Source organism: Trachypithecus francoisi, unplaced genomic scaffold, assembly GCF_009764315.1.
Source record: "Trachypithecus francoisi isolate TF-2019V2 unplaced genomic scaffold, Tfra_2.0 Lachesis_group11, whole genome shotgun sequence".
NCBI classification, from domain to species: domain Eukaryota; kingdom Metazoa; phylum Chordata; class Mammalia; order Primates; family Cercopithecidae; genus Trachypithecus; species Trachypithecus francoisi.
Genome location: NW_022681456.1, coordinates 65,148,950 through 65,176,606, shown reverse-complemented (window position 1 = coordinate 65,176,606; position 27,657 = coordinate 65,148,950). Strand labels below are relative to the sequence as shown.

The 27,657-nt window shown below is 39.4% G+C and overlaps 1 protein-coding gene across 5 annotated transcripts in view; it reads left to right on the top strand.

Annotated features, from left to right (window-relative positions):
- The window catches only part of MDM2 (MDM2 proto-oncogene), a 33,485-nt gene extending 11,475 nt beyond the window's left edge, over positions 1 to 22,010 (top strand). For all 5 annotated transcript variants that reach the window (XM_033221322.1, XM_033221324.1, XM_033221326.1 and 2 more), the window contains 7 exons: positions 938 to 987; positions 5,144 to 5,211; positions 5,338 to 5,434; positions 10,079 to 10,239; positions 17,227 to 17,382; positions 18,069 to 18,146; positions 20,663 to 22,010. In XM_033221322.1, the coding sequence (XP_033077213.1) occupies positions 938 to 987; positions 5,144 to 5,211; positions 5,338 to 5,434; positions 10,079 to 10,239; positions 17,227 to 17,382; positions 18,069 to 18,146; positions 20,663 to 21,238 (1,186 nt within the window). In that variant the 3' untranslated portion in view covers positions 21,239 to 22,010. The remainder of the gene's footprint in view (positions 1 to 937; positions 988 to 5,143; positions 5,212 to 5,337; positions 5,435 to 10,078; positions 10,240 to 17,226; positions 17,383 to 18,068; positions 18,147 to 20,662) is intronic.
- The last annotated feature ends 5,647 nt before the right edge of the window (positions 22,011 to 27,657 follow it).

Here is a 27,657-nt window from a genome sequence, read left to right as displayed (position 1 = left end):
ATAAACTTCATCAGGGCATATACATTTCTGTTTGATTCTTCGTTTTCCCCAGTGTCTGGTGGTACATGGTTGGTTTTCAGTCTGTATTTATTGAATGAATGAGTGCTGCTTTATCTGTTAATAAGTTTTTTTTTTTTTTTTTCCTGAGTCAAGAGTTTTGCCTTGTTGCCCAGGCTGGAGTGCAATGGCATGATCTTGGCTCACCGCAACCTCCGCCTCCCAGGTTTAAGTGATTCTCCTGCCTCAGCCTCCCGAGTAGCTGGGATTACAGGCATGCGCCACCACGGCCAGCTAATTTTGTATTTTTAGTAGAGATAGGGTTTCTCCATGTTAGTCAGACTGGTCTTGAACTCCAGGCCTCAGGTGATCCGCCCTACTTGGCCTTCCGAAGTGCTGGGATTACAGGTGTGAGCTACCACGCCCAGCCTTTGTTAATAAGTTTTAAGATCAAGAAAGGAAGTTGAAGCTTGATGAAAGTCAAGGTTATAATTCCTATTTAATGGATTTTGCATAACTCGATACTTTTTTTGGCAGTTTGTGTTTAATGGATTTTGCATAACTCAATACTTTTTTTTGGCAGTTTGCTACTAAGCACAGAGCTGAAAACATTTCTGTTTGAAAATAAGTATGTTAAACTGCTTCCTGCTTGCACACCCATTTTTTGAGGTTTGGTAAAGTCCAAACAAAGCACATTTCAGGAATTGGCAGTGTGAAATCTTTCAACTAGAGAGACTTTAACAATTATTAAAAGTAGCTGTACGTAATCATTGTGCTACTAATTATTGTGCTTTTATGTGCCTACAAGCTTGCCAATGATAAATTTGGTTTTGAATGTGTGCAGTAGTTCATACTAAGTATGTATGTAAAAGTCTGGTTAAATCTAGCTTAATACAAATTATTTTAAAATGTACATCTCTTTTTTTTTTCTGTCTACAAGGAAAATATATACCATGATCTACAGAAACTTGGTAGTAGTCAATCAGCAGGGTAAGTTAATTTTGAGCATCATGAATAAATACCATAAAAACATTTTAAAGACATTTTTGTTCATGTGCGTATGTTTTGTAATTGATTCTCTTTGAAAGTTGCTTTAATATTGTAATAAAAATATGATAAATTTATTAGAAGTACATATGAACTAAAACCACATTATACTGAGGTTCTAATGTAAGGTTAAATACCTTGTTACATTAATTTAAAACTTGGGATATCAGAGTTAGGATTTGTTTTGAAAGGTCTGTAATTTCAAAAGCTCCTATTTAGGAGTGATCTACCTTGAAAATGTATTGAAAGGCTTTGGGAAATAATACAGTTACCTAGGTAGGACCTTGTGTAAGGATGAAGGATGGGTCTTTTTCTTTGATTATAGACAAAATTTTGTTTACCAATTTGTGGAAGTGGAATTTTATGTTCCTACTTCTGGTTCTTAACTGGTTATTAACCAGATTAGAGATTGATTATCTCTTATTTAAGAGATTAGGTCACATCTCTTAAATAAGCTGATAAAAGCATTGGGTTCTTGTTCCAGAAAGATGCACATGGGTACATATACATGGATAAGTCAATAAGTGTTTTACAACCTTCTTTCCATGATAAAAGCCCAGATTTATTTGCTTGCTGACTTCCGTAGTATAATACTCTCATTTGAAGGCTAAAAACATGGAGTTGGGAAGAGATGTACACAGTTTGGTTTTTTTTTTGAGAAGGAATCTTGCTCTATCACCCAGGCTGGAGTGCAGTGGCACGATCTCAGTTCACTGCAACCTCTGCCTCCCAGGTTCAAGTAATTCTTCTGTCTCAGCCTCCCAAGTAGCTGGGACTGAAGGCTTATGCCACCATGCCCGGCTAATTTTTGTATTTTTAGTAGAGACAGGGTTTCAGCTTATTGGCCAGGGTGGTCTCGAACTCCTGACCTTGCAATCTGCCTGCCTCGGGCTTCCAAGGTGCTGGGATTACAGGTGTGAGCCACTGCACCCAGCCCCACAGTTTGCTTTTGAGTGCTGGTTAGAGCTGTCTCTAATACACTACACCCTTCCTAAAGCCCATCCTCGAACTACAGTTAAGAAATGCTGTTAGGCCAGGTGTGATGGCTCATGCCTATAATTCCAGCGCTTTAGGAGGCTAAGGCAGGAGGATCACTTGAGCCTAGGAGTTCAAGACCAGCCTAGGCAGCATGGCAAAATCCTGCCTCTGCAAAAACTACAGAAATCAGCTGGGTATAGTGGTGCATGCCTGTAGTCCTAGCTACTCAGGAGTCTGAGGCAGGAGGATTGTTTGAGCCCGGGAGGTCAGGACTGCAGTGAACGGTGATCATGCCATTCCAGTCCGGGTGACAAGCAAGACCTCATTTCTTAAAGACAAAAACAAAAAAACACCTCTCGGGAGCTTATTTAGTTCCTAGAATGAAATGACCACTCCCTTGTACTTCCTCCTCTATTCCATATTCAGATTTTATTGTAAAATTGCTTTGTTATACGTGTGGGTTGGTTGTTTGTTTTTGAGATGGACTCTCACTCTGTCACCCTGCTTGAAGTGCAGTGGTGTGGTCTTGGCTCACTGCATCCTCCACCTCCAGGGCTCAAATGATCCTCCCCCTCAGCCTCCCAAGTTGCTGGGACTACAGATGCACTCCACCGTGCCTGGCTAATTTTTCTGTATGTTTGGTAGAAATGGTGTTTTGCTATGTTGCCCAGGCTAGTCTCAATCTGAGCTCAAGAGATACTCTCACCTCGGCCTCCCAAAGTATAGGGATTACAGGCGTGAGCCACCACACCTGGCTGTTATACTTGTTTATATTTTTGTTACCTATGTGCTATTCAGGTTTGCATTCTGCAACACACAGTATAGTGTTTTATTAATGTGGTATTTAATAAATGTGTTGAATACTTATTCTTCCAAAGTTAGGATTTAAAGCCCAGAAAAGTACCTCCATTTTATCCCAGAATAAAAGTAGTTATTAGGCTGATTTGGCATTTTATTGTTTTAAAGCTCTTTAAGAAATTGTATGATAGCTAAATATACAATTATAGTATTTGTAGTAGTATTTTGAGTTTTCTGAAGTATGTATCCCTGATGTATTCATTCCTTCATTTGTTTAAATAAACTTTGGCACATTACTAGAAAAATTGTATTACTGAGATGGAAACTTACAGATTATTTGCAGTCTGAGTTTGATTTAGGTATCAGTAGAATTAACTTCAGAACTCCTATTCCATGTTCTCAACTTTGTCACTTTTTTTTTTTTTTTTTTTTTGAGATGGAGTCTCCTTTGTTACTCAAACTAGAGTGCAGTGGCGTGATCTTGAATCACTGCAATCTCTGCTTCCCAGGTTTAAGCAATTCTTCTTCCTTAGCCTCCTGAGTAGGTGGGGTTACAGGTGCCTACCACCACGCCTGGTTAATTTTTGTATTTTTAGTAGAGAAAAGGTTTCACCATGTTGACCAGGCTGGTCTCAAACTCCTGACCTCAGGTGATCCTCCCACCTTGGCCTCCCAAAGTGCTGGGATTACAGGCGTGAGCCACTGTGCCCAGCCTGGGGCTTCCTTTTTATTACATCTTTTTTGTAGCAGCTGTTTATACTAATCCAAAATTCCTGGACAATGTAACCTACTAGGTACAACTTAAGAAAATTAGTGTAATACCTTACCCGTAGTATAAAGAGAAAATTAACATATGATAATGCATAATTTCAAAATGTTAATGTCCAGGCATAAGTTTACTGTTAAGATGAAAATGTTTCCAAGGGGGTAGTAAAGGGTATTTGATGATGATTGTCTATATATCCCAAATCTGAAACTTTGACTTTTGAGCTCCAAGTCTTTATATCCAACTACAAATGAAACCTATGTGTCTGAATAACTCAGTTTGTTATCTTCCCATCCAATCTGTTTATCTTTCTAAAGTTTCTCTTTTCGTGAATAGTGCCACTCATTTATTCACCCAAGGCAGAGTCTTGGAATCATCTTAACTCCTTTCTTCTTTGCCTTCTGTTATCAAATACCAGGTCTTGTTGGTTTTTACCTATTTAATTTCTCTGGAATTTGTCTTCCATGCCTTAGTTTAGGCTTTAATCATTTTTAGTTTGTATTGCAATTGTCTAATACTGGTTTTCCTGCCTCTGCCCTCTTTTTCTTATATTTTGCCAGAGTGATTTGTCACTCTTCTGCTTAAAATTACCATTTAGGAGTTCATTATTGCTCTCTGGATGTAATATTTTCTGTGAGCTAGAAATCAGTTTTATTTCTTGGACTAAAATCCTTTTTAATGGTGAGTGGCTGCAACATCGCATTAGGGAAGATTCTGAAGTATCTGCTGGGAAGAATGCAGTGATAAGGGAATGACAGCCTGAGTCCTGCTCTGGCTAGACACACAGGATCCTTTACAATCTGAACCTGCCTACATTCCAGTAATAATGAACTGCTTGTGGTGTCCTGCAACAGGAACTGTTAGTTTGCTTTTGAATACTTTTTCACATGGCGTTTTCTTGGTCTGGAATGGCCTTTCCTAGCCCTATTTTCACATTGTCCTACAAAATATTTCCTGATTTTTTGCTCCTCAGACACTCCCTGTCCCTACAAAATAATGACTGTCCTGTCTCTCTGCTAATTTATCTTACAATCTTTTAATGTCTTTTTTTTTTGAGACGGAGTCTGGCTCTGTCGCCCAGGCTGGAGTGCAGTGGCTGGATCTCAGCTCACTGCAAGCTCTGCCTCCCGGGCTTACGCCATTCTCCTGCCTCAGCCTCCCGAGTGGCTGGGACTACAGGCACCCGCCACGTCGCCTGGCTAGTTTTTTGTATTTTTTTTTAGTAGAGACGGGGTTTCAACGTGTTAGCCAGGATGGTCTCAATCTCCTGACCTCGTGATTCGCCCATCTCGGCCTCCCAAAGTGCTGGGATTACAGGCTTGAGCCACTGCACCCAGCCTTAATGTCTTGATTATACTTTGCTCTTCTACCTTAAAGTTGAATTATTTTATTTACATCTGCAACATTTAGTATGAGGGTGCCACCTGGAAAATACATGTTTAATGTTTATTGAAAGGTTAAATTGCATAAAGGTTTGTGTTAGACTGATCGCATATCTACTGAATAGCGGCCCTTCCCCCACCCACCAAGTTTCTGATTCTTTTTCTTTTCTCTCAGAATCATCAGACTCAGGTACATCTGTGAGTGAGAACAGGTGTCACCTTGAAGGTGGGAGTGATCAAAAGGTAATCTTTAAGTAAATTTCTCATTCTAATGTAATATTATTTGCCAATTGGAAAGGTTATTTACAACAAATTAGCTTACTGGTTATGTTAAGTTTGTTGTATTTTATTTTTTTCCTGAATACTTAGGACCTTGTGCAAGAGCTTCAGGAAGAGAAACCTTCATCTTCACATTTGGTTTCTAGACCATCTACCTCATCTAGAAGGAGAGCGATTAGTGAGACAGGTATATATGGATATTTGACACATTCACACAGCTTTTTGATGTTCTTTCTTTAATGAAATTAGTGCTTTTAGACTTAATTAGATTGTTCCCTTTTTTTGGTTGAGATGAATTAACCTCTGAGTTTTTTCATTCTTGATTTTATTAGATTTACAAATTGCTTATTTAGCAATATTTTTCTGGCTGACTACAGCAGGCACAGTTTACTGTGCCCCACTGGAGTTTATAGTTAGCCAACTCTCTGTTAAGATAATAGGAGGTGGCTGGGTGTGATGGCTCACGCCTGTAATCCCAGCACTTTGGGAGGCGGCGGGTCACGAGGTCAGGAGTTCAAGACCAGCCTGGCCAACATGGTGAAACACCGTCTCTACTAAAAAAAAAAAAAAAAAAAAAAAAAACTGTAATCCCAGCACTTTGGGAGGCCGAGACGGGCGGATCACGAGGTCAGGAGATCGAGACCATCCTGGCTAACACAGTGAAACCCCGTCTCTACTAAAACTACAAAAAACTAGCCGGGCGAGGTGGCGGGCGCCTGTAGTCCCAGCTACTCGGGAGGCTGAGGCGAGAGAATGGCGTAAACCCGGGAGGCGGAGCTTGCAGTGAGCTGAGATCCAGCCACTGCACTCCAGCCTGGGCGACAGAGCGAGACTCCGTCTCAAAAAAAAAAAAAAAAAAAAAAAAAAAAAAAAAAAAAAAGTAGCTGGGCATGGTGTCGCACACTACTCAGGAGGTTGAGGAAGGAGAATCGCTTCAACCCGGGAGGTGGAAGTTTCAGTGAACCAAAATTGCGCCACTCCAGCCTGGGTAACTGAGCAAGACTGTCTAAAAAAAAAAGATAATAGGAGGCAGGCATATAAACTGTATTTTCACCTTTATTCTTAGTCACCTTAACAGTTAAAATTTTAAATTGTTGTTTTTAATAAATGATAGTACATACCTATGAGTTTTAAAACAGAAAGTAAATAACATTTTAGAAATGAAGAGATAAGGGCCAGGTGCGGTGGCTCACACCTGTAATCCCAGTACTTTGGGAGGCCGAGATGGGCAGATCACAAGGTCAGGAGATCGAGACCATCCTGGCTAACATGGTGAAACCCTGTGTCTACTAAAAATACAAAAAATTAGCCAGACATGGTGTTGGGTGCCTGTAGTCCCAGCTACTCGGGAGGCTGAGGCAGGAGAATGGCATGAACTGGGGAGGCAGAGCTTGCAGTGAGCCGAGATCACACTACTGCACTCCAGCCTGGGCGACAGAGCGAGACTCTGTCTCAAGAAAAAAAAAAGAGAAAATAATTGAGAACAATTAGTAGAGGAGAAGACTGTAGCCTGAGGAAGTCACAGTAACTAAGACCGTATGATTCAGATGAAAGAGAATGTCAGATCAGTGAAACAGAGTAAATGAACCCAGACCAGAATCTTATACATGCGGGCAGAAGACAGGAAGGGCAGAGGTGTCTAGGGCAGAGGTGGAACTAGAACAAATGGTAGTTACTTGGGAAAAAGGTGAAGTTAACATCTGTACCTTATGCCAAAATGAATTTCAAATGAGTTTAAAAGATAAATGAAAAACAGAATGCAACATATTTGAAAGATAGCCACTTTAAATTTGACTGTTAGTATCTGTATTACATAAAAAGTCTCCCCAAATCAATAAGGAAAACATTAAAACTTCAAATAGCAAAAAGGGCAGACAGTTCACAGAAATTTCCCACAGTAAATACAAATGACTAATAAATATGGGGAGAGGGTGAATTTTGGTGATTTTAGCTTTACAGATAGTAAAAAAATGCCGAAAGGGTGTCCTTTTGGTCTATCAAATTAGCAAAAATAAATTTTTTACTCATCCTTACAACTTGTGTATTAGCACTGATAAACTTGGTCTACAAATTGGTATAAGTTGGTAAAAATTGATTAAATTTTTCAGATTATAAAAAAGCTTAGATGGCCTGGTGCTGCAGTGGCTCACATCTGTAATCCCAGCACTTTGGAAGGCTGAGGCGGGTGGATCTCTTGAGGTTAGGAGTTCGAGACCAACCTGGCAAACATGGTGAAGCTCCGTCTCTATTAAAAATACAAAAATTAGCCGGGTGTGGTGGCAGGCGCCTGTAATCCCAGCTACTCGGGAGGGTGAGGCAGGAGAATCACTTGAACCTAGGGGGTGGAGGTTGCAGTGAACCAAATCGTGCCATTGCACTCCAGCCTGGGTTACAGAGTGAGACTCCATCTCAAAAAAAAAAAAAAAAAAAGTCTTAGAGTTCTTAACATTATCCTAGTAACTCCGTTTCTAGGAATCTATCCTAAGGATGTAATTAAACATTCAAAGATTTATATGTAGAGATATTAATTACAGCATTATTTATAATTGCAGCCCGGCCAAGATCACCTTTTTTAAGATACGGAATACAAACAGGATTAAGAACTCATGTGAAGAACTTGTGATCTAGTTGTGGAGATAAAACATAAAAATTCTTAATGGGATGTAAGAGTATTTTGGGAATTGAGAGGAAGAGGAGATGACTTTTGATTAGATAGGCCAAGAGAGGGAAATGAAATGAGCAAAGGTATGAGAGTTGTACCTGTTTCAGGGATGTGGATTTTATTTCACTTAATACCATAACCCTATTAAATACATACAAGGCTGCAGTGAACACCTTTGCACATACATCCTTAAATTATTATGGAGATATTTCTCTAGGATAGAGAAATTGCCTGCAAAATGTTGGACGATTTAATATTCTTACTAACTGTATAAAAATGTCCTTTCTTGGCTGGGCGCGGTGGCTCGCACCTGTAATCCCTGTACTTTGGGAGGCTGAGGCAGGCGGATTACCTGAGGTCAGGAGTTCGAGACCAGCCTGGCCAACATGGTAAAACCCTATCTCTACTAAAAATACAAAGATGAGCCAGGCGTGGTGGCAAGCGCCTGTAATCCCAGCTACTTGGGTGGCTGAGGCAGGAGAATCTCTTGAACCTGGGAGGTGGAGGTTGCAGTGAGCCAAGATTGCGCCGTTATACTCCAGCCTGGGGGACAAGAGTGAGACTTTGTCTCAAATAAATAAATAAATAAATAAATAAAGTCCTTTCTCAAATCTTTGATATTGTCTCATTTTAATTTTTGTCATTCTGATGAGTGAAAAATGAGATCATTTCCCTTTGCATTTCTTTGATCCCTAGGAGGTAGGAGATTTTTTTTTTCCATTACTCAAGTACATGACTCAAGATTTTTCATAAGTTTATTAGTCATTTGTATTTCTTCTGTGACTTGCTTTTTCCTGCTTCCTTCAAAAAAAATCCAGTCTATCTTGATTTGGTAGGACTTTGTATAATATGTATGATATGGGTATTTTTTATTATATATGTTGCAGATATTATCTTCGAATTTGACCTTGGCCTTTTAACTTTTGTTTGGTATGTTATTTTGCCATGTAAACCTTGACATGGTCTAATCTTGATAGTCTTTTTCTTGAGGGCTTTGCAGTATTATGAAATACTTCTCCACGCCAGCATTATAAGAATATTTTGTTATAGGTACTTGCATGGTTTTGTTCTTTATATTTAGATCTTTAATCCACCAGGAATTCATTTTTATGTCTAGTGTAAGGTAGGATTCTCATGTCTAACAGATTTGTCTAACATTCTGACCCATTCAGAGATAATTTATTATTTAAAATAAAATGGAAAATTTTTACTGGTTTTGATTTCTGTTTAAAATGTAGGATACTGAAGAGCCGGGTTTAGTGGCTTAGGCCTGTAATCCCAGCACTTCTGGAGGCTGAGGCACTGGGATCACTTGAGGCCAGGAGTTTGAGACCAGTTTGGCCAAAATGGTGAAACGATCTCTACCAAAAACACAAAAATTATCCAGGCATGGTGGTGCGTGCCTGTAATTCCAGCTACTTGGAGGCTGAAGTCACAAGAATCACTTGAACCTGGGAAACAGAGGCTGCAGTGAGCCGAGAATGTACCATTGCACTCCAGCCTGGATGGTCGAGTGTGACTCTGTCTCAAAAGAAAAAGTGTAGGGTACTGAAGAAATTGAAACGCTAAGAATACCTTATAAGTAAATTAACCACTTTGGCTCTTTTCGGAAAAAAAAAAAAGAGCTCTTATATTTTAAAGTTTGGTTTTGGCAGAAAAAAAATTCCTAGATTGTTTGGTTAATAAAAACTTTATTAGATGGATTAAATTGTGATGTATGGAGATAGAGTTCTGAAAGAAGAATAGAAACCTTTTAAAAAATCGTATTCTCAGCCTAGGCAACATGGTGAAACCCTGTCTATACAAAATATAGAAAAATTAGTGAGCTGTGGTGGTGCGTTCCTATGGTACCAGCTACTTGGGAGGCTGAGGTTGAGGTGGGAGGATCGTTTAAGTCCATGAGGCAGAGGTGGCAGTGAGCCGAGATTCCACCTCTGTACTCCAGCCTGGGCGACAGAGCAAGACCCTGTCTCAGAAAATAAATAAACAAATACACACATACAGCTAGTGTTCTGCTGTAACCCTTAGTTGGACAGATTCAATAAAACAGTGTTAACTTTTGAAGCTAATTTTATTGAAACTAAGTTTCTGTACAAATAGGTACTCAAAACAGCTCAATTTTCTAAATCACAGTACAGCAATTTATTTTTTTTTCCCTTACATATCCAGAAGAAAATTCAGATGAATTATCTGGTGAACGACAAAGAAAACGCCACAAATCTGATAGTATTTCCCTTTCCTTTGATGAAAGCCTGGCTCTGTGTGTAATAAGGGAGATATGTTGTGAAAGAAGCAGTAGCAGTGAATCTACAGGGACGCCATCGAATCCGGTAATGTTCTCATTTTAAGTAAGGCAAGACTCCTACTGTTAAACTCTAGTCCTGGCAGTCCTAATAAGCATACTGATCGAATGTACATGTGTCTTACGAGATTGATGCAAAACACAGTGCTAAATTTTACTTTAAAATAAAACTACTGTATTGATCTCCGCCTTCAACGCAAGGTATTGTGAGAAATGTGGAAAATAGTGGAGTAACACTGGTATTGGTAAAATTAGTAGTAGTATTAGTAATTATCGGTGTCACTGTATGTATTAGAGAATATTTGTGGACCACTGCACCAATAGTACATTCAAATAAATTGGAGCATAGAGTTGTTTGAGAATTTTGAAATAAAGGAACAAAACCAAAAATTTGGTTCAGTTAAATATTTTAAAATTTTAAGGCAAATTTGACTATTTAGAGTAAAAATATCTTTTATTATAGCCATCAGCAAAAAAGTCAACATAGTCTGAACTTAACATTTGCCAAATAGGTCTAGACATCAAGTAAGTTCTATTTACTTACGCTGTAAAATACAGGTTTATACTGGGCTGGGTGTGGTGGCTCACGCCTGTAGTCGCAGTACTTTGGAAGACTGAGGTGGGTGGATCACCTGAGGTCAGGAGTTCAAGACCAACCTGGCCAACAAGGTGAAACCCTGTCTGTACTGAAAATACAAAAACTAGCCAGGTGTGGTGGCACACGCTTGCAGTCCCAGCTACTCGAGAGGCTGAGGCAGGAGGATCGCTTGAACTCAGGAGGTGGAGGTTGCAGTGAGTCGAGATCGTACCACTGCACTCCAGCCTGGGTGACAGAGAGACTCAGTCTCAAAAAAATAAAAACAAAAACAAAAAAAAACAGAAAAATGCAGATTTATTTATTGCATGGATGACGAGAGAGTATCAGTGTTTTCTAATTACTAATACAGACTTCCGAAATATTAGCAAGCAGCATTTCTTAAGAGATGTCACTGAAAGACGTTTGGTAAAATCTTTTTTTGTTAACAAGAATGCTTGACAAGTGGAATATTTTGTTTTGTATGTCTTTAAACAAGCTTGTCCAACCCATGCCCTGTGGGCCATATGGCTTTGAATGTGGCCTAACACAAATTCATAAACTGTCTTAAAATATTATGAGTTTTTTTTTTTTTTACAATTTTTTTCCTGCTCATCAGCTGTTGTTAGTGTATTTTACGTGTAGCCCAAGACAATTCTTCCAGTGTGGCCCAGGGAAACCAAAGGATTGGATACGGTTTTTGGTAATATGGCAGTGTCTGATGGTCATTATTCTGGATATTAGTAATCCTTGTAATCCTTGTATAGTTCTCTAGAAGATGTAGGAGATGGAACCAATTGTGATAGTAATCCTAGTCTTTTACCTATTCTTGTTAATTACTGTATTATCTTTTTATTTTTCTCTTCCAAAGTAGTGATTGTTTGAACGCATACCCGCCCTCTAGAATTACTATACTTAACGGAGCTGTTACTCATGTAGACCACTAGATGGCATACTGAGCTCCTGCTCAGCCTGAGAGCAGGTTCTTCATTCGTAGATAATTTAAGTTTATACCAGCTTTCATACAGTTGAGATGGCACTGCAGATAAGTGGTAGTCAAGGTAGATATGATTCTTGTCTTCATGGGGAGATAGATCATTAATGACAAAAATGAAAAAATTTAATAAATCCAGTGAAAAAACAGAGGTGCTTGAGAGGAAATATGTGTGATAAAATTGAATCCAATTAAAACTTGATGAGTACACAACCTACAAGTTTGGTTAAAAAGAGAATTATCATACCCTATTTATTTGTTTATTTATTGAGATTGAGTCTCTCTATTGCCCAGGCTGGAGTGCAGTGGTGCAATCTTGGCTCACTGCAACCTCCGCCTCCTAGGTTCAAGCAATTCTCATGTCTCAGTCTCGTGAGTAGCTGGGATAACAGGCTCCCACCACCACACCTGGCTAATTTTTGTATTTTTAGTAGAGACAGGGTTTCACTATGTTGGCCAGGCTGGTCTTGAACTCCTGACCTCAAGTGATCTGCCTGCCTTGGCCTCCCAAAGTGTTGGGATTACAGACATTGAGCCACCACACCTGGACCCCCATTAAATGTATAGTTTTTGTTAAAGTTATATCAGAATTCTAGCTGAATGATACTTAGAATTCTTGTTTCTGCTTTGTACCTGGGACACTGCCTTGTTACTGATACGGCTTTGAGGAGTAGAGGAACACCAGGTTTTTTGTTTTGAGTTGAATTGGGTAAAATAACATGGACACACATGGAGTGATTTTAAGGAGCAGAGAGTTTAATAGGCAAGAAGGGAGAAGGCAGAAGGAAGAAGCTCCCCCTTATAGAGATGGAGGGGGGCTCTAAAGCTGAAAGAGGAGACCTCACATACTAGCCAGTTTTATGTGATGGCTGGAGGGAGCGGTGTCTTATTTGCATAGGGCTCAGAGGGTTGGTTTAACCAGGCATGTCATTTAGCCCTCGAGAAAACGAACCCTCCCACTCTAGTCCTTTAATACTGCAAATGCAGGGTGCCATGACATTTTACACACGTGGGGTTATGTGGGGGCGGCCATGCTGTTAGGTACCTGTTGGGGCAAGGGCAAGAAGATGACAGTGGGAATCGCCATGTTGGGTGGACCCTCTTGTATTTGCATCTTAAAGGTTGCCAGCCTTTAAGAGCCAGGGTTTTATGCTAGACAAGAAATGTTTCTGGAGTGGAGCTACAAAAAACCTTCCAAGAACCACTTTCCCTTTCTATTTGCCTAAAATAATTTCGTAATAACTCCCACCACATTATCAAAGTGTGGAGTTAGAGGGGTATTTCTTTTTGTTAGTCCTGTCCTGCATTCTCTTAAAAAACCCTATCTATTAAAAAATCTCAGCTGGGCGCGCTGGCTCATGCTTGCAATCCCAGCACTTTGGGAGGTCCAGGCGGGTGGATCACCTGAGGTCAGGAGTTCAAGATCAGCCTGGCCAACATGATGAAACCCCATCTCTACTAAAAATACCAAAAATTAGCTGGGTGTAGTGGCGGGCACCTGTAATCCTAGCTACTCAGGAGATTGAGACAGGAGAATCACTTGAACCCAGGAGGTGGAGGTTGCAGTGAGCTGAGATCACACCATTGCAAGGGCAACAAGAGCGAAACTCCATCTTCAACAACAAAATCTCGTTTTTCAGGTTAAGTCCCTAGTTGTGAAAGCTTTTGGTAGGGCCCGTTTTTTTTTCTTCTGCATTTTAATTTCCCTCATTTGAGAATGTTATAGTCATCACTGGGTGTCATCATTCACCAGTTTGTGAAGGGAGTTAAAGGAAAGTACATTCCTCTCCCATCTTTTCTTTCTTTGGAGTTTAGTAAATTGTGGGAAACTAAGACTGTGTTCTAGACTGTATACCACACAGTTTATATTATGATCTTCTGTCATTTTTGCAGCCTCAGATTCCATTTTTAGCTAAGACTGGGGTTTTAAATAACTTGTTTAAGGTTCCTACAACTGTCACAATTGGAATTCAAATAATTCTAGGTATTTCTCACTGCAAAAATCTAAAATCTTTGCAGAGCAAGCCTATCTGATGCTTTAAAAAATTATTTTTTAGGCCGGGCGCGGTGGCTCAAGCCTGTAATCCCAGCACTTTGGGAGGCCGAGACGGGCGGATCACGAGGTCAGGAGATCGAGACCATCCTGGCTGACACGGTGAAACCCCGTCTCTACTAAAAAAAATACAAAAAACTAGCCGGGCGAGGTGGCGGGCGCCTGTAGTCCCAGCTACTCCGGAGGCTGAGGCAGGAGAATGGCGTAAACCCGGGAGGCGGAGCTTGCAGTGAGCTGAGATCCGGCCACTGCACTCCAGCCCGGGCTAGAGCGAGACTCCGTCTCAAAAAAAAAAAAAAGAAAAAAAAAATTATTTTTAAAAATTTTTGAGATAGTCTCTCACTCCATTGCCCAGGCTGGAGTGTAGCGGCATGATTGTGGCTTACTGCAGCCTCAACCTCCTGGGTTCAAGTGATCCTTCCTCCTCAGCCTTGAGAGTTAGCTGAGACTACAGGTGTGTAGCACCACACCTAATTTTTTTTACTCTTTTTTTTCAGAGATGAGGTCTCGGCCTGTTGCTCAGGCTGGTCTCAAACCACTGGGCTTATGTGATTCTCCTGCTTTGGCTCCCAGAGTATTGGTATTACAGGCATGAGCCACCACCCGCAGCCTGATGCTTTTTAAATATATAGTATTTAGGCCTGGTGTGGTGGCTCACACCTGTAATCCCAGCACCTTGGGAGGCTGAGACAGGCGGATCACAAGGTCAGGAGATCGGGACCATCCTGACTTAACACAGTGAAACCCTGTCTCTACTAAAAATACGAAAAATTAGCTGAGCGTGGTGGCGGGCACCTGTAGTCCCAGCTAGTGGGGAGGCTGAGGTGGGAGAATGGCGTGAACCCGGGAGGCGGAGATTGTAGTGAGCCGAGATCACGCCAGTGCACTCCAGCCTGGGCGACAGAGCGAGACTCTGTCTCCAAAAAAAAATATATATATATATATTTTTAAATAATATATATTTATATATTAAATTTACATATAAATTTATATTTTATATAATTATATAAAATATATAATTATATAGAAATATATTTTAAACATATTTTTATATATAATATTTAAAATATATAGAGAGAGAATTTAATAGTTTCTGGGGCATTCGTTTATGAACATTAGCCAAAACTTTTTAAAACCACTCCCAATATTGCATTTTTTTATAGTATCCTAGGACAGGAATTGGCAAACTTTCTGTAAAGAGCCAGACAGTTAATTATTTGGGCTCTGCAGGGCGATGGTTTCTGTCACAGCTACTCAGCTCCACTCTTGTAATGCAGGAGCAATCGTAGACAACAAGTCAACAAATAGGCATGGCTGTGTTCAGTAAAACTTTATTTATAAAAGTAGATGGGTGATGGGGCACAGTTTGCAGACCCCCTACCATAGAGTATGTTTTCTGAGACTTAATGTTTCTTGTGATTTATCCCCTTATTCTAAAATTAGTGCACTTTAGTTAGTTGAAGTATTTGGTTTGTGGGGTTGCTTTGTTAGAGTGTTAAATTGTATCCTAATTTGACTTGTGATTCTAATTTGGTAGTAGAGCCCCTGTTAGGAATTAGAGCTGCAACTTGATGAATGTTGCTTTTACTGTCCTTCTTAACACTACTCTTTTTAAAAAGTCTTTTGACATCAGAGGCCTAAAAATAATACACTTTGTTTCCGTTTTTAGAACTGATGCAAATATGGATATCACTTAATCTAAGCTCCTTTTCTAGATGAAGTAGCTACAGCCTTTAGAAGTTAAATGATATGGGCTGGGCGCGTTGGCTCACGGGTGTAATCCCAGCACTTTGGGAGGCTGAGGTTGTGGATCACTAGAGGTCAGGAGTTTGAGACCAGCCCAGCCAACATGGTGAAACCCCGTCTCTACTAAAAATATAAAAATTAGCCAGTTGTGGTAGTGGATGCCTGTAATCCGAGCTACTTGGGAGGCTGAGGCGGGAGAATAGTTTGAACCTGGGAAGCGGAGGTTGCAGTGAGCCGATATCATGCCACTGCATTTCAGCTTGGGTAATAGAGCAAAAAAAAGGGCCAGGCACAGTGGCTCACACCTGTAATCCTAACACTTTGGGAGGCCAAAGCGGTCGAATTGCTTGAGGTCAGGAATTCAAGACCAGCCTGACCAACATGGTGAAGCCCCGCCTCTACTAAAAATACAAAAATTAGCCAGGCATGGTGATGCATGCCTGTAGTCCCAGCTACTTGGTAGACTGAGGCAGGAGAATCGCTTGAACTTGGAAGGTGGAGGTTGCAGTGAGCCGAGATCAGGCCACTGCACGCAAGTCTGGGCAACAGAGCAAGATTCCGTCTCAAAATAAATAAATAAATAGATAAAATTAGCTACTTAGTGGCAAGTGTAGAATAAGTCATATCCTGACTACTAGACTTTTTCCAATTGTAGCCTTCTGCTTAATGTATGCTCCTACCCTTAGCCACTAACAGCAAATGTTATTGGCCTGAAGGTCTTATTAGGTTCATATACAATTTATTGAAGTCCTGAAATGAGGAATCAGGTGAGCAGCTACAGATTTTTTTTTTTTAATTTTCTGAAGGCTCTTTAAAAGAGAATCTCAAAGTTTATTAAAAAACGTAAGTATCTATGACTCAAGAGACATTTTTCTAAGAAAAAAAACCCATAAGTATTATAAGTGTTGTGTCTTGTTACTTGTATTCTACCAATTTGGACATATAAAGATGAGTAAAGACAGGTCTTAGCTCAAAGTGTATATAATTCAGATGAGAATCATGCCTGCAAAATTGTGTTTTGCATAATTTATTTGTGAGAGTATATAATTCATTATTATACAAGTAGTAAGGATAATTAAAGGTGGAAGAGCCTTTTCAGTTACGGTATTGACAAAGGCTTAGTCAAAGAAGGATGAATAGGATTTTGAAACTGAAATTATTCTAGTTAGAGGGGGAAAGTGTGGAAGTTGAAATGCCAAGATTAGTTGAGGAAGCAATCTAGATCTGGCAGGATTGTCCATATTTAGTAAGGGAAAAGGGGTGTCTAGTTGAAGACAGACAAAGATGTTACTACAGTCACACTGTATGTACTTTCAATGCCAAGAGACTTTGGCATTTTTCCTTTATGCAGTGGGGGTTTGAACAGGGAAAATAACATAGTAATAACCTTGAAATCTTAATCTAGTTTAAGTGTGCAGGATGAATCTGAGAAGGTAATGTGCGTGGCAACCAGCTCCAGGATGACTGCGGGGTACCCAGTCCTCCCCCCACCGATTTCCCTCGGGAAGTCCCGGATCGGAGTAGCAGGCCCATCCCCCAAGTGTTACACCCCACTAGCAGCAGCAGAGGCACAGGGATGAGTTAGGAAACTGTTAACAGAGGTCAAGAGTTGATGTTTATTAAGTTATATATTTTTTTCTTGTTTTAGGATCTTGATGCTGGTGTAAGTGAACATTCAGGTGATTGGTTGGATCAGGATTCAATTTCAGATCAGTTTAGTGTAGAATTTGAAGTTGAATCTCTCGACTCAGAAGATTATAGCCTTAGTGAAGAAGCACAAGAACTCTCAGATGAAGATGATGAGGTAGTATTTTTTTCCCCTCTAATTATATTGGAAAATTATTAAATATTTTCCATGTTCATTGACTTTGAGATTGGAATAATAATAAATTCAGATTTCACTTGAAATCTTTACCTCTTGATTTGTTCAAACTAACACATTGGTTTGTGGACCTGAGGATTTCATAGTTCTTAATCATCTGATTTATATTATTATATTACTACTAATGCCAAGAAATCAATAGACCTCAATGAACATGCTTATTATAATGGTCTGTTCACTTTAAAAAAATATAATTCAATTACTGTTTTAATATTAACTTACTTTTTATAAAAGTAAAACATGCATACAGTTAAAGTCAAATAGTACCCTCAGAGATCTGTCTCCCAGAAGTGACTGCCTTTAACATTTCTAGCTATTTCCCTATTATTTAATATCTCCATATTATTTATTTATAAAGTAAAACCACTTAGCTGAATGTTTTGTTTTATTCATCCTAAACATCCTTTGTATTGACTTTTACCATTGTGGGTAAGGATTTCTCTCTCCTGCATTTTTTCCCTCTTTACACTCACTCACTCTATTTGAAATTGTCTAAGACTTTCTCATATATTGTAGTACATGATGCTTGTTTAGGACTTATTACTAGGAAGCCTTCTGATTGAAGGAAAAAGGGTGATGAATTGATGCTAATGAATGTGTTTTATTAGGTATATCGAGTTACTGTGTATCAGGCAGGGGAGAGTGATACAGATTCATTTGAAGAAGATCCTGAAATTTCCTTAGCTGTAAGTATATATCTACTTTTTTAAGAAATAAAAAAATTACATTAAGGTCAAGATTAGGAAAATATGTCTAGCCTACTTTCTGAAATGAACTGATTTTTATAAAGTTAAAATGTTTTTGTAAAGTCTGAATAAAGCATTTTTCTTTTATTTGTTGTGATGAGACATGCAGCTATAATTTTTATTTTTAGGTGCTGGAATTTGAACCTTTTTTTTTTTTTTTTTTTTTTTTTTAAAAACAGGGTGTTACCCTTCTCCCAGGCTGGAGTGCAGTGGTGCAATCTCAGTGCACTGCAGCCTCCACCTCCCAGGTTCAAGCGATTCTCGTGCCTCAGTCTCCCAAGTAGCTGGGATTACAGGCGTACACTACCATACCCCATTAATTTTTTTATTTTTAGTAGAGATGGGGTTTCACCATGTTGGCCAGGCTGGTCATGAACTCCTGACCTTAAGTGATCTGCCCACCTTGGCCTCCCAAAGTGCTGGGATTACAGGCATGAGCCACTGTGCCCAGCTGAATTTGTACTTTTTGATGTTATTTTGGAAAATTTCAATGTATCTCCAGTATACTCATCACCCAGCTTTAACTATTGCCAGCATTTTGCCAACCTTGTCAAATGTAAGCTTTTCTTTTTTTTTCAATTGAGATAGGGTCCCGCCCTGTCATCCCGGCTGGAGTGCAGTGACACGATCATGGCTCACTGCAGCCCCCACCTCCCAGGCTCAAGTGATCCTCCCACCTCAGCCTCCTGAGTAGCTGGGACTACAGGTGCATGCCATCACACCCAGCTAATTTTTGTATTTTTTGTAGAGATGTCACCATGTTGCCCAGAATGGTCTCGAACTCCTGGGCTCAAGTGATCCACCTGCCTCAGTCTCCCAAAGTGCCAGGATTACAGGTGTGAGCCATCACGCCCAGCCAAATGTAAACATTTTTATTATTGATTTGTATTATAAAATGTGGTAGGATTTGCCATTAAAGAAATTAAGACTTAAATGTTTACATCTCATGCATACTTCACTGACTTCCTGAGGTATTATAGGTTTTTTTAAAACTATCGTGCTTTAGTTTTTGTTCTTAATATTGCCTTCATTATATTTAAATAGGAAATAAATTCCATTTTTTCTGAGTTATAAAGTTACTAATTATTCAAATGCAAAAAAGGATGAAAATTCAAGAGTTTCCTAAGTTTTTAGTGTATTAGAAAATAATTTAAATAACTAGTTAAATAATTTGATGTTGAGTAAAATAGATACTTTTAATTTTCTAAATCTATTCTAAGACTCAAATTATTTTAGATATTGATCTTGCAATTTATTGGACTTTTTGATATACTTTTACTCCATATTGCAAGGCCTTTTTCTTTGGTTTTATGATCTGTGAAAAACCCCCTTGTATAACTTGAAAAAAGAAGAATGAATAATCTGTTTTTATTGCCCCTGTCTTATGGTCATTTGTGAAGCAATCTCAAAATGGTTACGGAAAGACCTCTTGCCAATTTTCACTTGTTAAATGTCCTCAGGCAAGAACCATGCTTCAGCTAAGGCAAAAAGATAGGTTATGTAAAAAAAAAAGGCTGGGGATGTGGGAGAGTGTGTTATCCAAATCGCATGGTGGAAAGGTTTGCAGGATGAAACGCTGGGAAAAGGAAGAAGCATTGAGCAGTCACAGAGATGAGAACACAGGAAAGGATAGACAAGTAAAGGGCATATATTATGGTTATTGAACAAGGATGGTAGGTTTTAGCGGCAATGCTTGCTGTGAAAAATGTTTTAGCATTTCTCTTGTGGATGGGGTTACGGAGTACTCAGGTAAACCATGGTTTTAGAGCACTTCTAAGGTACTTCTAGTCACTGGTGGATTAGGAAGTCTTTCTCTAGGAGGCAGGTTTCTTCTAGATTGGTTGGATGGACTCTTGGAATAGCGTCTAGGGTGGGAGTGGGTATAGGCTGCATGACAGAGTAAAAGATCCCATAGACTTGCTTCAACTAAAGGAAGCAACTGCATTTGTGTCCTGAAACAGAGAACTTTATAGGTACGTGATTAATACCACATCACAGTTAATACATTTTTAGTTTAGAAGTTTTCAGGATGGTGTGAGTGAAAAAAATGGGTGTACTTACTCTACTTTAGGAGAGACTGTTACATATTGACCTTTTAAGAATCTGTTTTGTGTATAATTGAGACATATAGCATGATGTTTGACACACTTGTAAATAGTGAAATGATCACTACAGTCAAGCAAATTAATGTAATCCATTATCTTGAATAGTTAACCTTTCTTGTGTGTGTGGTAAAAATACCTAAAATCTACTCTTTTAGTAAATTTCCAGTATACCAATATATAACTAGCTATAGTCGTCATGCTGTTCACGGTGACTATTTTATATAAAACATGAAACACTGAATACTGAGCTGTATGATATATTTTACCTTAGACATAGCAAAGTTGCTAGCATTCCTGTGACTAGTAGTTAAAGGGTTACAGAAACTGACTCTGTGTCTTATTTCATTGAAGGACTATTGGAAATGCACTTCATGCAATGAAATGAATCCCCCTCTTCCATCACATTGCAACAGATGTTGGGCCCTTCGTGAGAATTGGCTTCCTGAAGATAAAGGGAAAGATAAAGGGGAAATCTCTGAGAAAGCCAAACTGGAAAACTCAACACAAGCTGAAGAGGGCTTTGATGTTCCTGATTGTAAAAAAACTATAGTGAATGATTCCAAAGAGTCGTGTGTTGAGGAAAATGATGATAAAATCACACAAGCCTCACAATCACAAGAAAGTGAGGACTATTCTCAGCCATCAACTTCTAGTAGCATTATTTATAGCAGCCAAGAAGATGTGAAAGAGTTTGAAAGAGAAGAAACACAAGACAAAGAAGAAAGTGTGGAATCTAGTTTGCCCCTTAACGCCATTGAACCTTGTGTGATTTGTCAGGGTCGACCTAAAAATGGTTGCATTGTCCATGGCAAAACAGGACATCTTATGGCCTGCTTTACATGTGCAAAGAAGCTAAAGAAAAGGAATAAGCCCTGCCCAGTGTGTAGACAACCAATTCAAATGATTGTGCTAACTTATTTCCCCTAGTTGACCTGTCTGTAAGAGAATTATATATTTCTAACTAACCCGAAGAATTTAGACAACAAGAAAATTATTTACATTTATCAAAGTGAGAAAATGCTTCAATCCACATAGATTCTTCTCTTTAGTATAATTGACCTACTTTGGTAGCGCAATAGAGAATACTTACCATAATTTGCATTGAATATGTAGCTCATCCTTTACCCCAACCCCTAATTTTAAATAATTTCTATTCTGTCTTAAATGAGAAGTATCTGTTGTTGTTGTTGTTGTTTTAATATATGTATATGGCATTTAAATGTAACTTATTTTTTTTTTTGAGATGGATTCTCGCTGTGTCGCCCAGGCTGGAGTGCAGTGGCGCAATCTCGGCTCACTGCAAGCTCCGCCTCCCGGGTTCACACCATTCTCCTGCCTCAGCCTCCGGAGTAGCTTGGCCTACAGGCATCCGCCACCACACCTGGCTAATTTTTTGTACTTTTATTATAAGAGACAGGGTTTCACCGTGTTAGCCAGGATGGTCTCAATCTCCTGACCTCATGATCTGCCCGCCTCAGCCTCCCAAAGTGCTGTGATTACAGGCGTGAGCCACCGCACCCGGCCTAAATGTAACTTATTTAGTACCTTTGATGTAAAGAGAAAATGTGTGAAAGATTTAGTTTTTTTGTTTTTTGTTTTTTTTGAGATGAGTCTCTTACCCAGGCTGGAGTGCAGTGTCATGATCTTGCAGTCTCTGCTTCCCAGGTTCAAGCCATTCTTCTGCCTCAGCCTCTGGAGCAGCTGGGATTACAGGCATGCACCACCACGACCAGCTAATTTTTGTATTTTTTGTAGAGACAGGGTTTTGCCATGTTGGCCAGGCTGGTCATGAACTCCTGACCTCATGTGATCCACCCGCCTCGGCCTCCCAAAATTCTGGGATTACAGATGTGAGCCACCATGTCCAGCCAAGAAGTAGTATTTAAATTTTAGACACACTTTTTTTTTTGAGACGGAGTCTTGCTCTGTCACCCATGCTAGAATGCAGTGGAGTGAAATCGGCCCACTGCAACCTCAGCCTTCTGGGTTCAAGCTATTCTGCCTTAGCCTCCCAAGTAACTGGGTTACATGTGTCACCATACCAGCTGATTTTTTTGTATTTTTTGTGAAGATGAGGTTTCACCATGTTGGCCAGGCCGATCTTGAACTCCTAAACTCAAGTGATCTACCCACTTCAGCCTCCCAAAATGCTGGGATTACAGGTGTGAGGCACTGCACCTGGCCCCAGATTTTTGATACTCTTAAACCTTCTGATCCTTAGTTTCTTTCTCCAAAATACTCTTTCTAGGTTTAAAAAAAAAAAAAAAAAAAGGCTCTTATATTGGTGCTATGTAAGTGAAAATGTTTTTTAGGTTTTCTTGATTTAACTATAGAGACAGGGTCTCCCTATGTTGCCCAGGCTGATCTCGAACTCCTGGGCTCAAGAGATCCTCCTGTGTCGGCCTCCCAAAGGGCTAAGTAGGATTACAGTTGTGAGCCACCACACCCAGCTGTAAAAATGTACTTATTTTCCAGCCTTTTTTTGTATAAACCGTAGTAAGGGATGGGAGTAATGATGTTATCTGTGAAAATAGCCACCATTTACCCATAGGACAAAACTTGTTAAAGCATCCTGAGTCTAACTTAGTACATAAGGCCCTTTTTCACACAAAAAAATCCTTTTTGGGATTTAATGGAATCTGTTGTTTTCCCCTAAGTTGAAAAACAACTCTAAGACACTGTAAAGCACCTTCTTGGCCTGGGTTACATAGTTCCCAGCCTAGGTTTCAGACTTCTGCTTAAGGCCAGTTTTAGAAACCCGTGAATTCAGAAAAGTTAATTCAGAAATTTGATAAACAGAATTGTTACTTAAAAACTAACTGGAAAGATTATAAGTTCTTTCTGAATTATTCAGAAGTGATGCATCATTTTCCTTCAAGAATGACATGGTCAGAATGTGGAATTCCAAGATACCTCTTGACTTCCTCTCAAGCTCTGTGTTTGCTCAGTGGAGGCCCATCCCAGCTCAGCATGTGTACTGAGAAGTGTTAGTTTCTTTGGGGCGCATCTACCCTGACCACATTATGATGTTCATCTGCAGCTGTTGCAAGGTGTTCAGATTGTGTAAATACAAATGGCATAAACACTCTAAAAGAAGTGCAATCCTCAAAAGGTTAGGTGGACTCAAGCATTCTGTAAAGCAACTATTATTAATGAGCTTACAGTGGATACTTCATTTGAATTTGAAAAATACAGAAACGAGCCTGTGAAATACCAGCAAGAGCTATGGAATAAAACCCCTGATGCAATGAAGACAGTTGAAAAGATCAAATGCCAAGCTAAATGTGTAATGAACAAATTGAAGAAAAATAAAGGACTACAGAAAGTTCAGGACATCAACGAAATTAGACAAAACTCATCTTGACCCCTCTTGCAGGCAAAGGAAAGCAGTTGGAAGAAAAGATGATACAACAGTTACAACAGGATGCAGACATGGCAGAGGTTTCTTAAAAATCTCATTGTCTATAACCTTTTCTATATTTACATTTGAAAATCTCCTTTGGAGACTTAGAACCTCTAAATTATTGACTTATTTTTTATATAAGGTCACTCAAATGAAAGGTGATTAAAGAATCATCTACATTGCTATCTACAGAATGTCAGATAATATGGATGTTTGATTGCATCTCATTGTTAACTCTTTACTGATAGATATGTTTGTAAATACAGAAGTGAAACGTGGACATAAAATAGTTAACGCTATTTGGTTAATGGTACTAGGCAACATTTATGTAATGACATTCAAAAATTTGTGGCTAGTGATATATATAAAGTAAAATTTTCTTTGCAGTAAAATATGCCCTTTATTATAGAAGGGAGGATATAAGGAGCCAACAGTTTGTATGAAAATAGCTCAAATAATATCTTCTTCTTATTTCTTATTTTGGTTTATTAGCATCTTAGAACAAAATCGCCTTATATAATGAAGCCTAGTTATGCTGGACTGTTTTGACCTCTTTTAATTGTTCTGACAGATAGCTGGGGATGAGAGCCAAATAACATTTGCCTGAAATGACTGACACTATGTACTTTCTGCTTTGGCAAATACTCAGTTCTAACTTGTGATTCCTGGTAGAACAAGCTTTATTTTTGGAGCCTAGCACTGATCTGGAAGCAGATATTATCTCGGTGCCTTTTACAATTTGTTGTGTGTGTGTGTGTTTTTTTTTTTTAAAGGCCACACAATAATTTTGGAACACATAATATGGGTAGAACAATCTGTCTGTTATTTGCACACAAAACCACTTTTAATGGGTACAAAGTTAAATTAGGAGTACATTCCAGCTGAAGTATTATCAACTCCAAATAAAGCTTTGAGGACCTCCAAAGGTAAAAGTACTAATCCCTTTGGCCATTTATTGGGAGAAAGAGACACAGTAGGGTGACTATAGTTAATGTATTGAATGTTCTTGCTACAAGTAAATGATAAATGTTTGAGCTCATGGGTGTGCTGATTGCACTGATTTGATTGATACACATTGTATGTGAAAGTCATATGCCATATTTACAATTATGTATCAGTTTAACATTTTAAAAAATATTTCTAATGTAAAAAGTACCTCTCAAACTGGATTAGCTTCTTAATTTATATTTAAATATGAATCTTAAGTAAAATAGTGAAAATAACCATCTTGATTTAGTGTTTTTCTGTCATGTGAATTGTATATACTTAGGTGAGGACAATAAAATCAATTGAACTGTAAGCTTAGAATAGGACTGGGATAATTTTGCACAGCAGCTTTACTAATGGTACATTGTTGCTTCAAAACTCTCTCTCTCTCTCTCTCTCTCTCTCTCTCTCTCTCTCTCTCTCCTCCCTCTCCCTCCCCCTCCCCCTCCCCCTCCCTCTCTCCCTCTCTCCCTCTCTCCTCTCTCCCTCTCTCCTCTCTCCCTCTCTCCCTCTCTCCCTCTCCCCCCCCCCCCCCCCCCTTTGGAGGTCCTCAAAGCATTATTTGGAGTTGGTAATACTTCAGCTAGAACTTAGTAGAAGCTGTTTTTTCCTTTGGAGGTCCTCAAGGCATTATTTGGAGTTCATAATACTGAAGCCTATAACCAAGTAGAACCTTTCTTTTTCTGAGGAGTATTGTAGCATAAATGTTACTATAAACAAAGTACACTTGATATATGTATGCCATGACTGCTATTTATACAAAATTTAAATCTGCAAATGGAATCAACATGTTTATGGGTTATTCAAATTGTCTAATTTCTTAGGTTCTTTATAGTACACGTGTTGAAAATAAATGATTAAGTGATTAAGAATTGTTTCAAGAATGTGATTATTTGATCTTAAATTTTTAATGAGTTAAAATAGAAATTGTTTGAATATCTCGTATTTGGGTAACAAAAGGCGCAAGTCTGAATGTTTCTTTTTCTGGAATGGCCATGCCTGCCCACTTTAGAAATACAAATATCACTGGGCAGCTTGAAGCAATTGGGAGCCTCTAGTGAGAACAACTTGAGAGAATGATGTTACAAGTTAGTAGGAGTAAGAAATGCTGTGTTCTCCCTGTCTTCACTTAGGTCTCATGGCAGCCTGGTCTAAGTGATCGAGAATGGTCTATAAGGGAGGTAGCTGGGTCAGGGAGGGGAATTTGGGCTAGCCTCTGTGCCACTTGTCAGCATGAAAAGTCAGATTGTAATTGCCTGTTTACTTTTCTGTCTCATCTTTGAAAGTTCCACCAAGCTGGGAACCTCTTGATTGTGTTGCACAAATGTAAGTACATCAGAAAAACAAAACTGACTTTAAAGCAGGAGCTTGTGGGCCCCTAAGCCAGACGGGGACTAGCTTTTGGCATCATGTAATTAAGGTTTTTTAAATCCTTAATAAGGATTTTATTTTATTTTTATTTATTTTTTGAGACGGAGTCTAGCTCTATGGCCCAGGCTGGAGTACAGTGGTGCCATCTTGGCTCACTGCACCCTCCGCCTCCTGGATTCACGTGGTTCTGCTTCAGCCTCCCAAGTAGCTGGGGTTACAGGACCCCACTAATTTTTGTATTTCTAACAGAGATGAAGTTTCACTACGTTGGCCAGGCTGGTCTCAAACTCCTGACCTAAAGTGATCGGCCCACCTTAGCCCCCCAAAGTGCTGGGATTACAGGTGTGAACTACCGTGCCTAGCCTAATAAGGGTTTTGAAGATAATCAGTGTGTAGGTCTGTAGGCTTATAATGGTAACCACAAGTTGTGAATGGCATTGTGAAAAGTTTGTAGTTGCACTTTATGGTTGGATGCCGAATTACATTTTGATTTGATACTTAGAAAAAAGTATTTCTTCAGCTTAAGTTGTTTAAAAGTTTGTGATCATATTGTCTACCATGTAGCCAGCTTTCAATTATATATAATAGGGACTTTTTGACATTTACAAATAATACTTTGAGATAGATACCTGAAAGCACCAGCACATGGAAGGTGTTCAGAAGTAAGAGATTATAAAATGAGTTAATGAAAGGCAACATAAAACAACCTTAAAGCAAGCAGATGGGAGGCGTGTTCAGTTAACATTCATAATGCATCTGAAATGATCGCTGTACTCAAATATTTAACGTTAGAGTAATAACATTTTGAATAAAAACCATAATTGATTTTCTTTAGGAGAGGAGTGTCCTGAAACATACTTCAATTCGTATTGCTTTCCTTTAAAGCTCTCCTTTAAAGACTTTTAAAAAATTGATAGGCATTTTCCTCTCACCTGTTTCAGTCCTACAGTCCCACATCTCTACTGCCTTCAGAATGCTACAACTTAGATGTCCAGCCAACAGCTTAAAGCCAATTTATAAAAATAGCATCTTTCCTAATTCCAAAATTTCACCTTTTGTTTGTTTTGTTTTGAGACGGGGTCTTGCTCTGTCACCCAGGCTGGAATGTAGTGCTGCAAACATGACTCACTACAGCCTCAACCTCCTGGGCTCAGTCCTCCCACCTCAGCCTTCCAAGTAGCTGGGACCACAGGTGCAAGACACCAGGTCCAGCTAATCTCCCCCTCCTGCCCGCCGCCACCTGTCCTGAGACAGAGTCTTGCTCTTTCACCCAGACTGGAGTGCAGTGCTGCAATCTTGGCTCATTGCAACCTCCACCTCCCAGGTTCAAGCAATTCTGCCTCAGCCTCCTGAGTAGCTGGAATTACAGGTGCCTGCCACCACACCCAACTAATATTTTTTTTGTATTCTTAGTAGAGATGGGGTTTCAGCATGTTGGCCAGGCTGGTCTCAAACTCCTGACCTCATGATCTGCCCTCCTCGGCCTCCCACAGTACTGGGATTACAGGCGTGAGCCACCGCACCTGGCCTAATTTTTGTATTTTTTGTAGAGACAGTTTCAGCATGTTGCCCAGGCTGGTCTCAA